This window comes from Thermobia domestica, chromosome 13, assembly GCF_964235325.1.
Source record: "Thermobia domestica chromosome 13, izTheDome1.hap1.1, whole genome shotgun sequence".
NCBI lineage: Eukaryota > Metazoa > Arthropoda > Insecta > Zygentoma > Lepismatidae > Thermobia > Thermobia domestica.
In genome coordinates this window covers 144,928,482-144,943,660 of record NC_137466.1, presented here as the reverse complement: position 1 = coordinate 144,943,660, position 15,179 = coordinate 144,928,482, and the positions used below count along the sequence as shown (strand labels likewise).

The 15,179-nt window shown below is 35.4% G+C and overlaps 1 protein-coding gene across 1 annotated transcript; it reads left to right on the top strand.

Moving 5' to 3' along the window:
- Nucleotides 1–754: 754 nt before the first annotated feature.
- LOC145668610 (enhancer of split mgamma protein-like) lies at nucleotides 755–6,251 on the top strand. The gene is made up of 2 exons (XM_081736646.1): nucleotides 755–1,187; nucleotides 4,798–6,251. Exons 1-2 carry the CDS (start codon nucleotides 1,107–1,109, stop codon nucleotides 5,401–5,403), a joined length of 687 nt encoding a protein of 228 aa, XP_081592772.1. The 5' UTR covers nucleotides 755–1,106; the 3' UTR covers nucleotides 5,404–6,251.
- Nucleotides 6,252–15,179: the final 8,928 nt, after the last annotated feature.

The window sequence follows — 15,179 nt, the reverse complement described above, 5'->3', positions numbered from 1 at the left end:
GGCTTGCAAAAGTGGTACATTGTGGGGGGAGTACCTAATATACAATATGTAGTTTGAATCATATATTAAACTCCCATCTCACTTAATCTCAGGTTCTTGTGTTGGATTCCAATTAAAACATCTTATTTTGATTTTAAATTTCATTTCGATTCAACACAAAAAATAATATTCACTATAAATGCTTTTGATTATTTTAATGGTATCAATGCATAAGTACTATTGATAGTAGAGTTTTAAATGCTAACATTTAATACCCAATTACTGTTTCGTACAGTTGTTCCATGATGCAAATATAACATTATAATAATGGTGACAATAATTTATTATTGGTAACATACGGCAAAGGAGTCGCCCGCTGGGTTGCAATTTACAAGGGGAAGATGTTTTTAGAAAATTAGTGCTGATAGAAAGAGTCCTTGATGTTCATATAGGGGGAAGGGGGACAATAAAGGATGCATTGATATGAGCAGTGGAGGGAGAGGATAACTTCAGTAGATTTCTGTTCTGGCATCTTGCCTCTTGCCTGTCAGCGCGCCATGGTGACGTCATAACAGTATTCCTCCAATGGAAGCGCGTGGCGAAGCCTTGCGGGTGGATGGTGTGTGTTGAGTATTGTTGGTAGCTGGTCCCCTTCCCTTCTTTCGAAAACTTTTTAATAGGCACGGCACGGCTCGATACTCCAGCACAGCTCGGTTCGGCTTGGAGGTCTTTCTTTTTCGTCACAGGTGTCGAAGTGTGTGGGAACGCAGGCCGAGCACAGTTTCCCACGACTGGCAACGGGTCCGGCACACACCTGGCCTCCGTATATAAACTTCAGATTCCACCCCACCCCTATATCATTCGTTCAGAAGCCTTCGTAGCTGACGGAACGCGAGTTACTGTAGCATACATACTTCAAAAGTAGTGTGTTCGCTCGCTGCGTTGACGAAGCATTGTCGCTTTAGTTAAAAGAACTTGTGCGTTGTGGTACAAGCAACAAGCCAATATTTATATACGATTTTTAGTTTTGATTTTGTGTTCAAGTGCAGTGTGTGTCCTGGAACTTTTTAACAATTTTTTGAACATTTTTCTTAACTTATTTGGTTGGTTAACATCATCGCAGAAGAATGATGTTGCATGAGAACGTCATGTCAGCTGTAGAAATGGAGCAACTTCAGCCGATTTCACGCACTTATCAGTACAGAAAGGTGAGTTCAAGTTTAAATATTTTCTTCTTTTATATCATGTATATGATTTTGATTTATCGAAAGTTAAGTTCGTTTTATAAAATACCTATTTGTTTTATATAAACGTTGTACTGTCAAAAGAAGAATTAATAATAAGTTTGAGTTTAATATTTTATTTAGGTATATATTTGTTGTTGATAGCAAAGCAGGAGCTAGTCTTCCTTCATTTTTCATTTTTTTTTTCGAGGTTCCGACATTAAGTACATTCTAAGTTGTTTCGGATTTTATTATAAGGAAAGTTTCACAGACTTCATGTAGGGGGCGTGTCGAATAATTTGTAAATCTCATTGTAAACAAGATTTGCCAATTAGAAGTTTGTGTAAGTTTCTCATCAAGTATGCGGTTCAAAGCCAAAACAAATATTCCAATATTCAATTTTAATTGCAATTAATATATTTTAAATTAGTGTACTTAGTTTTTACGGTGAAATTGAATTTTTACGGTCGCTTTGGCTGGCCATATGAATGTGCTGTTTTCTCCAAAGTAACAGTATGTTTTGTGAAGTAATTTTAATTACTTCTATTCGGAATGAATGGTACGTTTATGATAGATGCAGTTATATTTCTAATTCTTGTTATGCTTCATGACTGAAATATGAAAGAGGATATTACAAATAAAATTATTAGTTGCCTATTTCGAAAAATATCTTTGTCTAAAATAAGTAATATTGAAAACTAAGATTTAAGCTTCCTAGGATCCTTGGAAGATATTCATACTAAGTAATAATAATAAACATGATTTCAACTGAACGTCAGTTTATTTTAAAAGTGGACTTTCACGGTTTATTATTTTTCTGTTGTTAATGAATAAGGAACACTTTCTAAGAAGCAACTACATTATGAATATAAAGAAAATTCTGCAATAATATAGATTAATTTTATTTTTGATACATTGATGGCAAAGCTCCTAAATGCAAGTTCTAAATTTCGTATTTAGAGATAAAGGATGTTCATACTGAACTTGGAACAATAGCTCCTGTTACATTTATTACTGTTATTATTTTTGCGATACCAATATTATTTTAGACCTGATAGATTTTGTTATAAACCCTTAAATTATTATTATATGCATTATTAACGTACAGAGGCATAATAAACTTCCTTGGTAAATGTAGTGTAGTGTTCTCAACGTTATACATGAATTATTTATAGTTTTAAAAAATATTTCCTTCCGTGTGGCATGATTTTTGTTTTTGTTTATGTTTGTTCCTTCCATATCTATAATTTAATTCTATGCATTATAAAAAATTGGGAACTTAGACACTTTTAAAAAAACCTGCGACACCACATTTACCAAGGAGGGTTTTGTTGACAGTCAAATATCATTACATTGGTGCTCATGTCAATCAATCAATCGAATGAATGTTACTAATCAGTGACGACCCCCTAGAGGGATCAAGCAACGAACCCTGGTGGCAGCATTTCCCCCTAGACATGTTAAATTGTGATCAAGTAACATGCAACTACTCTTTTTTGGTATTCAAAATATTGTTGCCTCTCAAAACAATTTTCTCTCCCCCTCCATTTGCCCCACCTCTTCCTCCAAGAAATGTAAGCTTCGTCACTGGTTATTATTATACAACGTATTTGTTCTTGAATTAATTTTTTATATGTATTAATTGTATAACCTTTGCCGTAGTTTCTTTGTTCAATTTATCATTATGTATCCTAGGTGTAACTGAAAATTTTATCAGAAAATGTCTTTTACATATCGTTGGGAAATCACACTTTACAAAATTTCCTTTCTGCACATCTCTCTCTCTCTCTTTTTGGAATATTGTTTGAGATTTATTTTGACCTATTGCAATACAAATATGCTATTCGTACTTTTTTTTTCGCTCTAAAACAGTTGTTAATTTTAACGAACTAGGTATAATTAGTTTCATATATACGAAGATCTCACTTGTGATAATTGGTTTATTTAACACATATTTCCTATTTTGAAACGTTCTGTGCCTAGTAGAAAGAATATGTGAAAAATTGTCATTCGTGTATGGAGAAAAGTTATTTATAACGTGTATTTTTTTTTAAATAAACGTGATAACGGATCGACTTGTGTGAATGGGCGTGGCGTGGTGTAACGAAACGTAACATGAAAGAACACGTGGAGTGTCCTTTTAGGGGTAACTTTATAATACGTAATCATTAAATTGCAATAGCTATGATTCAGAACCTGAAGTCAGTTTTATAACTAATAAAAATACTATTTTTTTTTCTATAAATAAAATTTGAACTGAATCATTATGAACTTGAGTCCCTACTGTTGTTTTTGTTCTCCTAATTGTGTTTTGTTTAATGCCCTACGCTTCTGCCCTTTAGGCTAAAGGAGATTGATGGTCAAGGGCGCCGATCCTTGGGGGCCGAGGGGGCCCGCTTCCCCCTCTTAAAGCTCATGTGGACCCACTATTGTATTTATGTATATACAATATTTGGCGTAATTTGAATGCACTTTGTCTTAAAATCTTCATATATATATATATATATATATATATATATATATATATATATATATATATATATATATACTTTCTGCATCTGAATGCCCCCCCCCAATTTACAGGGAAATCGGCGCCCTTGCTGATGGTTAATTTTAATGAATGATTGAGATGATTACATTTCTTGAAGATATCCTGCCGGAAATCAAACCCGGTACCCACCTCTGCTATCGTACTGTAACGTTTTGAATAACAATACAAAAGTTTTTTGAAAACTAAAAACGAATTGAAGTTAATATTAGAAGCCTGAATTCGATTTTTAACTGCTATTGCGGAGCACCGTGGCTCAGTGGTGGTACCATAACCTGGTTTCATCCCAGGCAATATGAGTTTGAGGTGGACAACATCCTGTTCGTGGATTTTCTCAGGGTTTTCCCGTTTCCTCCCACATTCTCTTTCTACTAGTTCTTTTATAATCATTTACTTCAATTAATCATCTGTCCCAATTAGCGTATCTTGAGGAATGAAATTAAAGATTTAAGTTATTCTTTTTTGAGTACTGACATCTTTTAGTAACTTTCCACACTTAATTGAGAAGTTCCACTTGCGGATTTAGAAGGTAAAAACGGGAAGACGGGGGGGGGGGAAGCCAGAACCCACACTATAATAAGTATATCATGAGTTTACTATAAACTTTCAAAAATATATAAATGATACCTTAAATTATTTTTCTCACTCAAAAAACTGGAGGTCTAGGCCCCCGGCCCCGGGTAGATCCGCTACTGGAAAGTTCACGGCTCAAATACTACTAGTGTAATTCCAGGTTTTGTTTAGAGGGGGCAGGACTCCTCACCGACATAAACACACACATTTTCTCAATAATACATATAACTGGGGCAATGGCCCCCGCTGACCCCTTCAAATGATGTACCTACAGCTACATCCACTAAACTTTTTTTAAAAAGGATTTTCTTTCCATAGACTTAGTCGAAATTATGAAGTGGAGTTTTGTTTGTGCATTATTATTTTTTTTTCTTTCTGTATTAGTTTTCTGATGTTATTGTAGAATTGTATTATTGTTTTTATTATCTTATACTGACGTGAGACTTATGAGTGTTTCTCCTTTGTATCTTGCAGGTGATGAAACCAATGCTTGAGCGCAAACGCCGAGCCAGAATCAACAGATGCCTAGATGAGCTTAAGGAATTGATGGTGGCAGCCCTGCAGTCCGAAGGTGAAAATGTTAGCAAGCTGGAAAAAGCCGACATTTTGGAACTTACAGTACGTCATCTTCACAAACTGAAAAGACAGCAACGCCTAGCCTCGAACCCCATCACCAACATGGATCGTTTCCGGGCTGGCTTCACCCATTGCGCAACTGAGGTATCACGTTGTTTAGCTACAATTCCTGGTGTGGACGTCCAGCTGGGTACCAAGTTGATGACTCACCTGGGACATCGTTTGAATGAATTCGACAAAATGTCTCCATTGACAGTGCAGGTGCCTCAGCAACAATACACTCCTCCAGGTACTCCAGAACGATTTCCAGCCTCTCCAGAAGCAACCACAATTGTGAACGGTACATACTACGTAATGCCTCTAACTCCAGCATCCTCTACTTCCAGCAGATACGGTGGTAGTTCATCACCATCCACGTCATCATCTTCCTCAACATCTCCAGCAACCACAGGACTTCTCAAAGTGGCAGAAATCCCCGAGAGAAAACCATGGAGACCGTGGTAATTGTTTTTATTCTTCCTTGTGCACAGGATTAAATAAACACATAAGACTTTTTAAAGTAAAGAAAGCAAATTATTTTTTAATGTATTAAAAAGAGAGTTTATTTTATGAAGAAAGTGTACATAACAAAGTACATCTTAATCTATATAAGATTTAATAGAATTTTAACATTAAAAGCAATATTGAATATGTATATACATATTTTAATAATGACTTTGATATATGTATGTATATGACATTAATTAATTCAAAACTCACTATTGTCTTTCAACGTAAAACAATTGAATATAGTTCAAAATTTATTTCAATTATGAAGATTTTATATGTTGAATCAAGTCAATAATTAATTTCAGGATATAATATATATTTTTTTTAATATGTGACGAAATATTTCAATTTATGATCTCAAAACTTATGATCTGGTAGAGCATATTGTAGATAATGTTTTCATTTATTTGAATTATTCTGCCATTTTTTTTTTTTTTTTTTTTAACTTTTGATGAAGAGAGCTTTAAATGGTATTTTTTTGTGGCCAACAGATGGCAGCACTGTTGGTTAATAATTAATAAGCCTAGCCGATTAGATTAATTACAACTTTTATGTTATTATTGTTAAAGGAAAACTTTATTTTAGACAGAAGCTGGGCAAAATCTCATATATAAAATGCTGCATTGTGATAGTTATGTACCTGTACTGTTTTTATCAGCATTTTAAATTCTTATAAATGCTTTTGTTATTCAACCAGAAATAGTGTATAAAAAAAGACATAATCATTACGCCAGTTGATATAAAAGAAATTGTATTTTTTAAAAGCAATGCCTGTGATAAAATATAAATGTTCCAAAAATTTATTTCTAATAGTTTTCATTTGGAAAAGATTTCTTTTACCAACACCTGTACAAAATAAAACATTGAATTCAGATATTTTTTTTTTGTAAGGTTCAGTTGGTTTTTCTTTTGTTTGTTAATCTAACAATCGAAGTACACAATGGCTATTGTTTGTAAGATTGTAGGGTAGTATAATCCTTCGAAACATGCATGAATTCAATGTTTTACAATTTTTCCAGAAAGAGTGATTTTTTTTAAAAAAAGAGCGAAAAAAGTACATTGAAGTACCTTAATGTATTTTTTTTCGCTGTATTTCTAGTATTATAAGAAGGTTACGCCCCCCTTTTGGGAGGAAAAGATTTCTGAGTGTGATTGAACTAATTTGTTTTTTTTTATTTATATATATATAGGGCAATTTCTATATTTTTATATTAATCTTAAATAGTATATAAAATAATGACGAAATAAATTACAATATTCGTTCACACTCAGTATCCCTTTCCAGAAAGGCGGTGTATTCTTTAATGATAACTGTACTCATAGTACTATAGGAAAAACACTTCCTCATTAGATTAAAAGTCCTAACTCGTTCAACATTTTCGCTGTTTGTTATATTCGGAAATTACCAATATAAACTTTTTTTTTTTTTTTAACGAGGAAGTTTTTTTCTTGGATGCTATATTCTTTCATCATTGATTCTTAGTGATTATTTTCAACTCTCTTGCTTCATATAGAGCTAAATTCTTTAAATGTACTCTATATGAAATTTTTTTATGCTCAATACAATCATATTTAGAAACAGGAATATTTATGAAAATAATCGTTAAGAATCAATCAAAACAACAGAAAAAGATATCTCGTCGTAGCGGCTAAATTTTCATGATTTCGAAGCTGAAGATAGCAGAAATTTAAGAGGTTTGTATTTCTTATTATTCCTTATTCTATCTTATCGGTAAAGACTTAAAAGTAGCTACAAGGACTATCGAACCCTCCCACTTGAACTTAAAGTGTGTGTCCGAACAATTAAAGCAGTTTTGTCTGACTCAGAGGAAGCAAAAGGCGGCCACATACCTTTTTCTTTTTTTTAATTTAAAAAAATATCTTTAATCATAGTTATTGTTAATACTGAACCGTACGCGTAGTCTTGTTTTTAACCACCAGTGGAGGTATTCGAAGTAAAAATCTGAGCACTGATTTGAATTCCACCTTCAAAGTGAAACGTATTTATTTAGTTAGAATGTGCGACTTCTCTTTCTTTGTGTTCTTTTCTAACAGAAGAGATTTGTCTTTTATTTCAAGCAAAGGAAGTCTCACTTTGACTGTTTTTTTTTTAAATAAAAGTTTAGAGACCCTTTCAACAGCGAGCCTATATGAGAAGTGGACCTACAACTTAACGTAGAGTCCAAGCCACATGACCTCCCGCCGGAAATCGAACCCCGGTCTCCCACGCCAAAATGAGAGAAGTATTTAGCTCAAGGGTGCATCTAGAGGGAGGGGCCACCGGATCCGGACTCACCCCTAAAATCCTTTGTTATTCTTTTTAAATAATATACTTGTTTCCTCTGCACTAGGGGTACAGTCAGGCTAGTACATCCAGTCTGGATTTGAATCCCTGCTCCCCCTCCAACAAAAATTTCTGGCTGTGCACCTAAAAGTTTTCGGAGCGGCATATTCAAGACTACGTATATAAAGTGGCAAGTGAGTTGTAAGAGAGCTTAAGCTTTGGTTTAATACATGGTGGGAAAGGGCTCAGAATTCTCAATGTTGATATAGCTGTGAAGCTACTTGTATTAAGAAGTTGCGGATAGCCAAAAGTACCGGCGATAGTAGCTAACGCGTTGTCCGTGCATTCTTTATCGCAAAAAGGGGCTTACTGGCCATAGCCATCCCGTGAAATGTACTATCAAGGAACTTTTACACAATAAAATACCTTAAAAGATTTGAATCAAATAAATGTGTTTTCCGTGTAAAACTACGTTCTTTTTAAGATTAATCATTTATCTGTGTTAGTTCTGACTTCTCATGAAGTTTCTCTAAAAAGATAAATGAATAATACTCCGAAACATGAAATATTTAAATACAGACATTTATTTAAATGTCTCCCTTTATCACGATTGGAAGCAAGGTGAGGAATCCCTGGTTGAATCCGAGGTCATGTGAGTATCTGGTGGACAACAAAATATCGGTTTTTATTGGGGAGGGGGTCTTCTGTTTCCTCCAACATTATGAATCCACCAATCTTTTCATAATCATTCACTTCGAACAATCATCCGTCTCCTTTAACCTGCACTCATAATCGTGGGATGTTAAAAGATAACATTTTCACGATTATTATGATTATCTAACTGCTTAATAATAATAATGATAATTATGAAATGGTTTCAATTCTTATGCTGGAAACTCGTGTAGATTAATAACTGACGTGTATTAGTGTTGTACCCGTGGGCTATTACAACACCAGCGTGCTGCTAATAATATAAATAATTTGATTGATTTTGAAATCAAATAAAAATTATTTTAGATGAGTGGTTGTCAACCCAGGAAACGTGGAGAGTAAACAAAAGAGGGCGCAAGCTACTGACAGAAATAAAATGTGATATTTACAATTTATCTTTAACGAACTTCACACACACTACGTGTTTAACATTTTCCTATTCCTACTGAAGTAAAAACTGCAAATTAAAAATCTTTACAAGATTATATATATTTAGGCCGGATTTAGGGGGGTGCAAAGGTGCACGTGCACCCCCTTCGTTGTAAATATACACTACCTAAAGTGAGAAGCTAGCAGTGAAAATAGCAACACTTTCCGAAAATGTCTGCTGTCATGTTTCCGTTTGGGCTTAAAACAGGGAAGTTTTCAAAATCGATAGTTTAAGTCAATTTTCTAAAAGTTGAAAGGAAAGGATTCACCGAGAACAGACACTTAGCTTTTCTAGAGCATTTCCTCATTCACACCACAGATACCTAAAGGCATTTAAAAAAATTCAAATTCAATTCAAATGCACTGGTAGTTATTGGTGCATCCCCCCCTCAGAAAATCCTGGATCCGACCCTGTATATATATATATAAAACTACTTCAAAATATTTCGATGATCAACACGAACTTCTAAAAACTTATTTTATCAAGTAAGAGCAAAATATAATTATATTTTCAGTATACAGTGGCCTATTGAAGCATGAGCCATAACTGTGAGTGAAGTTAGAATCACAGGTTGTATGTACAAAATGTACTAATAGACTATAGTAGGGAAGAAGAAAAATATGAAATGAAATCTTTAACATCCCACGTTTTTGCCTGTTAGGCTAAGGGAGACGATGGTTAAACAAAGTGAACGATAATGGAAGAAGTGGTGGAATGAGAAAGCGGTAGGAAGTTGGGGTCGAACTTCCTTGAGTGGGATCGAACCAGGGACCCCAAGCACTAGAACTAAGCGCTCTACCACTGAGCCACCGTCCCCTCCAGTAAAAAAAAGACTTGTTTATTAAAAATCCATTTCTTTGACTTTGTGTCTTGAACTTTTGAAGAAAGGTGAAGAAAAAATAATCGAACTCAGATACCATTATGAAATAATATATGAATTCGCAACTGCATACATCCAGTTGGGCATATGAGAGTAACAAAGTAAATGCTGTAATGTAATTTGTTGTTTCAATTATGAAGTGTTTTGACATGACTTATTAAAAAAAAAAAAAACTTTCATTTTCTGCTATAATCGTCTACATTTGTTGTAAATAATAAACAATTTTCATAACAGTTAACCACATAACAATAGAACAAGGATGTTGTTCGAAGTGGCTCAATTCCTACTTCCCTTTTCAATAGATTATAGTTTTATTTAATACATCTCAATTTTATTTGAACAACAAAATTTTCCTTGTTTTCATAACCAGGAAGAAGAAAGAGCCTACAAGCTACAAATTGACTAATTTAGCTGCATTTAAGATATTTTAAAATCTCATTATACATAAAACTAACAGGAATGGCGCTGGACTTATGGGCTAAGCCAGCGTTTCCCAACCGGTGTGCCGCGGCACACCAGTGTGCCGCGAATGGACCGCTGGTGTGCCGCGAGGAAATCGAAACAAAATTATTAATTCTATAGCAAGCAAATTGCAAAACAGGAAAAATGTATATTTTTGTATTTCACATTACTATGAATTTCTACCATGGAAAAAATTACTGTAATTGTAATATACGAGGCCTGTCTAAAAAGTATCCGACCTTATTTTTTTCCACGCAAAGTAGTGATTCTCAGGCGGCGCCACCGTGCACGGTGGAAGGAGGAACCTTAATGCGCATGCTTGAATTTTTTTTTTATGAGCTGGTGGTCATGAGCTGGTGGTCGCGAAGTGAGGTGCTGTTGGTGGTGTTCGTCGGATTTAGTGTTTCTCGCAAGATGACTGAACGAATTGAGCAAAGATACTGCATCAAATTCTGTCAAAGGCTGGGTGATTCTCAAAGCCAAACAATTCGTAAGATTCAGCAGGTGTTTGGAGAAGATGCGATGGGTGTAACACAAATTAAACAATGGTTCAACCGATTCAAAGATGGCTGCATATCAGTCGAGAGTGAGCAGCGTAGCGGCAGGCCCCAAACTGCTCGGAATGCAGCTGTTGTTGAGCGGGTGCGAAATTTGGTGATGGCAGATCGCCGTTTGACAGTGCGGGAGATTGCAGAAGATGTTGGAGTGAGTAAAGATTCTGCACATGCAATTTTGCGTGACGATTTGAACATGAAACGAGTGGCTGCTAAATTTGTACCCAAGTTGTTGTCTCAGGAACAAAAAGACACCCGTTTTGACGTTGCACAGGACCTTCTGGACACCACGAACACTGATCCTGGGTATCTGAATTCCGTGATAACTGGAGATGAGTCATGGGTGTACGGGTACGACCCAGAAACAAAACAACAAACGTCTCAATGGAAGCATCCCGATTCTCCAAGGCCGAAGAAAGCACGGCAGGTGCGAAGCAAAATCAAGGTGTTGCTGACTGTTTTCTTCGATGCCCGTGGAATTGTGCATCACGAGTACGCACCGGAAGGACAAACAGTGACAAAGGAGTACTATCAAGATGTTCTCAGGCGACTCCGTGACGCAGTCCGCCGCAAAAGACCAGACATGTGGACAGCGAAGAACTGGCACGTCCATCATGACAACGCCCCAGCACATTCATCCCAATTGATCCACACGTTCTTAGCCAAACATGGAATTACAACCGTTCGCCAACCTCCCTACTCTCCAGACCTGGCTCCTTGTGACTTCTGGTTGTTTCCAAAATTGAAGACGCCTCTGAAGGGATCCCGTTTTGAGAGTAGAGAAGACATAATGCGGAACACGACGACGGAGCTGAACAACATTCCAAAAGACTTCCAGCGGTGTTTCCAGCAGTGGAAGGATCGATGGGCTAAGTGTGTGGAAGCACAAGGGGCCTACTTTGAAGGGGATTAGGGTCCCAAATCTGTCAGGTATTCGCAACTATTTTTCTGGCCAAAGGTCGGATACTTTTTAGACAGCCCTCGTATTATTCTACATCTATTACTGTGTAGACAATATTTCGGCTCGTACACATTTCCACGGTTAGCTGCTATGTTATGCTTCAATTGAGAGTTATACTAACACCGAGAAATGGAAGCACTTGTACGGTACGCGTCAAGTGAACGTTCGTAGAACACTCATTCGCACGTGAATAAAAGAACAACACTTTGTTCAACAGGTGTGTTTTGACTTCGACGCATCGCAAGCTGTGTGATGGCAATAATATACACCGGTTTTGGTTAAAACAGCAAAGTTAAAAGTACAAGACATTTGTTTGTTCGTTCGTTATTTAGTGATCTTCGTTCTTAGTGTAAGGTTGGATACAGTTTCAGAAAAAGAAGGCGCATTTTTTTAAAAATCCGAGTCCTACATTTCATTGCAATTGTTTTCAATCTTAAAATTAGAATAAAAAATAAGCATAATGAATTAGCATAGGGAAAAACCAGTGATCGAGCTATCATCTTTCTGAGAAGGAGATCAGTAATCACAGAAAAAATTACTATGGTATTTTATATTTGCAAATAATAATAATAATATTTGAGTGTGCCGCGAGAATTCAAGTTAGCCCCGAAGTGTGCCGCAAGTTGAAAAAGGTTGGGAAACGCTGGGCTAAGCTTTCATTATCTAGTTGAACATATGCTATCTGGCTGACATAAGAACAAACTTTGTGGGTTCCAACGCCACGGATTCTAGTTTTGGATTCGGAAGTTTCTCTTCTTATCGAGGTTTGCGGTATATGAGAACCAGATATGGACAATTTGTAATTGGGGTTCACTCGGTTTCTTGAGATAGGGTTAAGTTCTTTGTGTTAACGGGAGGGGGAAAAAACCAGGAACTTTCCAACAGCCCCTGGTGTTGGGTGATAAGAGTTTAGGATCCCTTTTGAGGTTATATGAGATGTGAATCTACTGCTTAACGTGGGATCCGAAACACATGAGCTCCCGCCGGAAATCAAACCCAATACCCACATCGAAGATCATATAGCCACAAGGGAACTCATATACTTTAAATCATACAACACTAGAAAATTATTTCAGAGCAAAGACCTGCGTGGACTAATATTGCTCACGAGATTCATGTACTTTCTTGTCCCGTCTCGACTCCTTTCTCGTTTCCAAGACCAGAATCGAGACGAAACGAGAGAGAAATATCTCATTTCATGGGCAACACTATCTCTAAACATAGGAAGTATAGGAGCTGCCAAGTAATTATCTATTTTCAATGTTACATGCAACGTGTTCTCTAAATTTAGGTTATTTCTAAATCGATAATTTTCGACGGTCAATTAAAAGATAAGTACAACGGTCCAACGACTTTAAACATTCTATTGGACGTAGTAGGGTCATCAGCCATCTTGAGAAGACTCTTCCAAACAGATTTGGAGCCCTTCCCAGTGTCAAAAAAGATAATGTAATGTAATCTATTCATTGAAATAAGCATTGTATATATTCATCATAGTCACCATCATAGATATTCTGTCATTATTGGCAGGTCACTTACCGGAAATTGAGAATCTTTCGTGCATCTTATCAGCTAACCTTTTCATCTTCACGTACGATTTGTTTTTGTTTTTTCATGCTATCCACCAATTGTAGTCTCCTTCTGTTCTTCCCTCTGTTTCCTATCACTATACCCTCTAGCACATCCCTCATGATACGATTTCTTCTCAGCCAATCCCAATCCAATTTCTCTTCCTTTTTTCAGTTACATCTTAAATTATTCTTTTCTACCTACTATTTCTAACACCTTCTCATTCGTTTTACGTTCGACCCAACTAATTCTCTCCATTCTTCTTCATACTCACATTTCGAAAGCTTCCAGCCATTTTAAATCGCTTTTACGTAATGTCCATGTTTCTGCGTCATTTAGTACAATACTCCACTCGAAACATTTTATAAGTCTTTTTTCTAAGCTCTTTATTCAAAGGTCCACAAAATACTTCTTTTTTCCTATTACAATACATGAAATCTACTAAATGCTTATAATTCATATGCTTGCTTTTATTTCACGTTCGTACTTCATGTCATTTCTAATTACTCCCAAAGTACAGAAAAGCTATTCACTTGCTTTATTTTCTTACCTCCTACTTCTATTTTGTTCCAATCACTAGACTTTTGTCTTTCTAACGTTTATTTTCATCCCATACTTTTCATAATCCTTACTCAAGATTTCTAACATCTTATTTGAGTTTCTTCTCAGATTCCATAGCAAGCGCCATATCATATGCAAACCATTATACACCTAACTATTCTATCTCTTACCGAAATACCCTCTTCATTATACAGACCCTTCTTCAGTATCTCTTCCAGATAGATATTAAATGACGTAAGCGTCATACAACTCCGTTCCCCGAACTCCTCTTCTAATTGCACTTTCCCCTTCTAATTTCTTCCCCTATTCTCGCACTTACTTGTTGGCTATCTAAGTTACTTGTAAGTAGAGATACAAGGGCTCGAAAACAACGGCTTTTTTTAAAAAAAAAAAAAAAAAAAAAACTCGTTTTTTTCTGCTTCGCTTTCTTGCTTGGGAAATTTTGGGCTTTTTTTTTGAAAATTTTATTTTAAACTGATACAGCAGACTTCGTTTCGCTTCTCTACAACAACAACAACAACAACAACAAAAAAAAAACTCATTTAATTAGTGGTTGATGCAGATAATAATATGAAACCTCAAAATAAACCATGATTTTCAAAAAGATTTTTTAAAATTCTTAACATATTTACATTATGAATTCCAAAGGATTAACCAATATATGTAATAATATTTTAACCTCTTATATACAATAAGTACTTTAAAAAATGATACACAAATAACTAGCCAAATTGTATGTAGTATTTTTACTTCAAAATATCACACACCCTCTTTTTGAAGCAAAATAAAGAAAGACATGAGAGAAATCTGCATATCAAGAGCTTCGTTTCGGGTGGTTCTGTACATTCTTGAAATTTTTCAGTTAAGTTTTAACTTTCATATACATTGTACGAATATTTCGAACAATTTTTTTTCACTGATTGATCACATACATAATAATATGTTACCACCTATCAGATGCTTCGGATCTGCAAAATCGGTAAAGCTCCAAATTCTGTAATGCACTGACTGTTCCTTAAGCTTTTTCAGAATCGGGAAAGTATCGAATTTTCTGTTCGTGGATCATATACGTAATAGACGGTTCATCTGAGCGTATGGTTTCCTAGGCTGTAGAATATATAACCACCATCACGGTTTACCCAGTGCTGAAGGTTTCTGAATTTTTAACAAGAAAATTCAACATATCGTTACGAAACTTATATATATATATATATATATATATATATATATATATATATATATATATATATATATATAAGAAAAACCATGGAATGCATTTAAAAAGAGTGGAAGAATCAATCACTGGTTCAATTCACAAG

Excerpts from the sequence above, each read along its gene's own strand:
- LOC145668610 (XM_081736646.1), top strand. The coding sequence starts at position 1,107 with ATGATGTTGCATGAGAACGTCATGTCAGCTGTAGAAATGGAGCAACTT. Across the intron at positions 1,188-4,797 it reads GCACTTATCAGTACAGAAAG|GTGATGAAACCAATGCTTGA; the intron begins GTGAGTTCAAGT and ends TGTATCTTGCAG.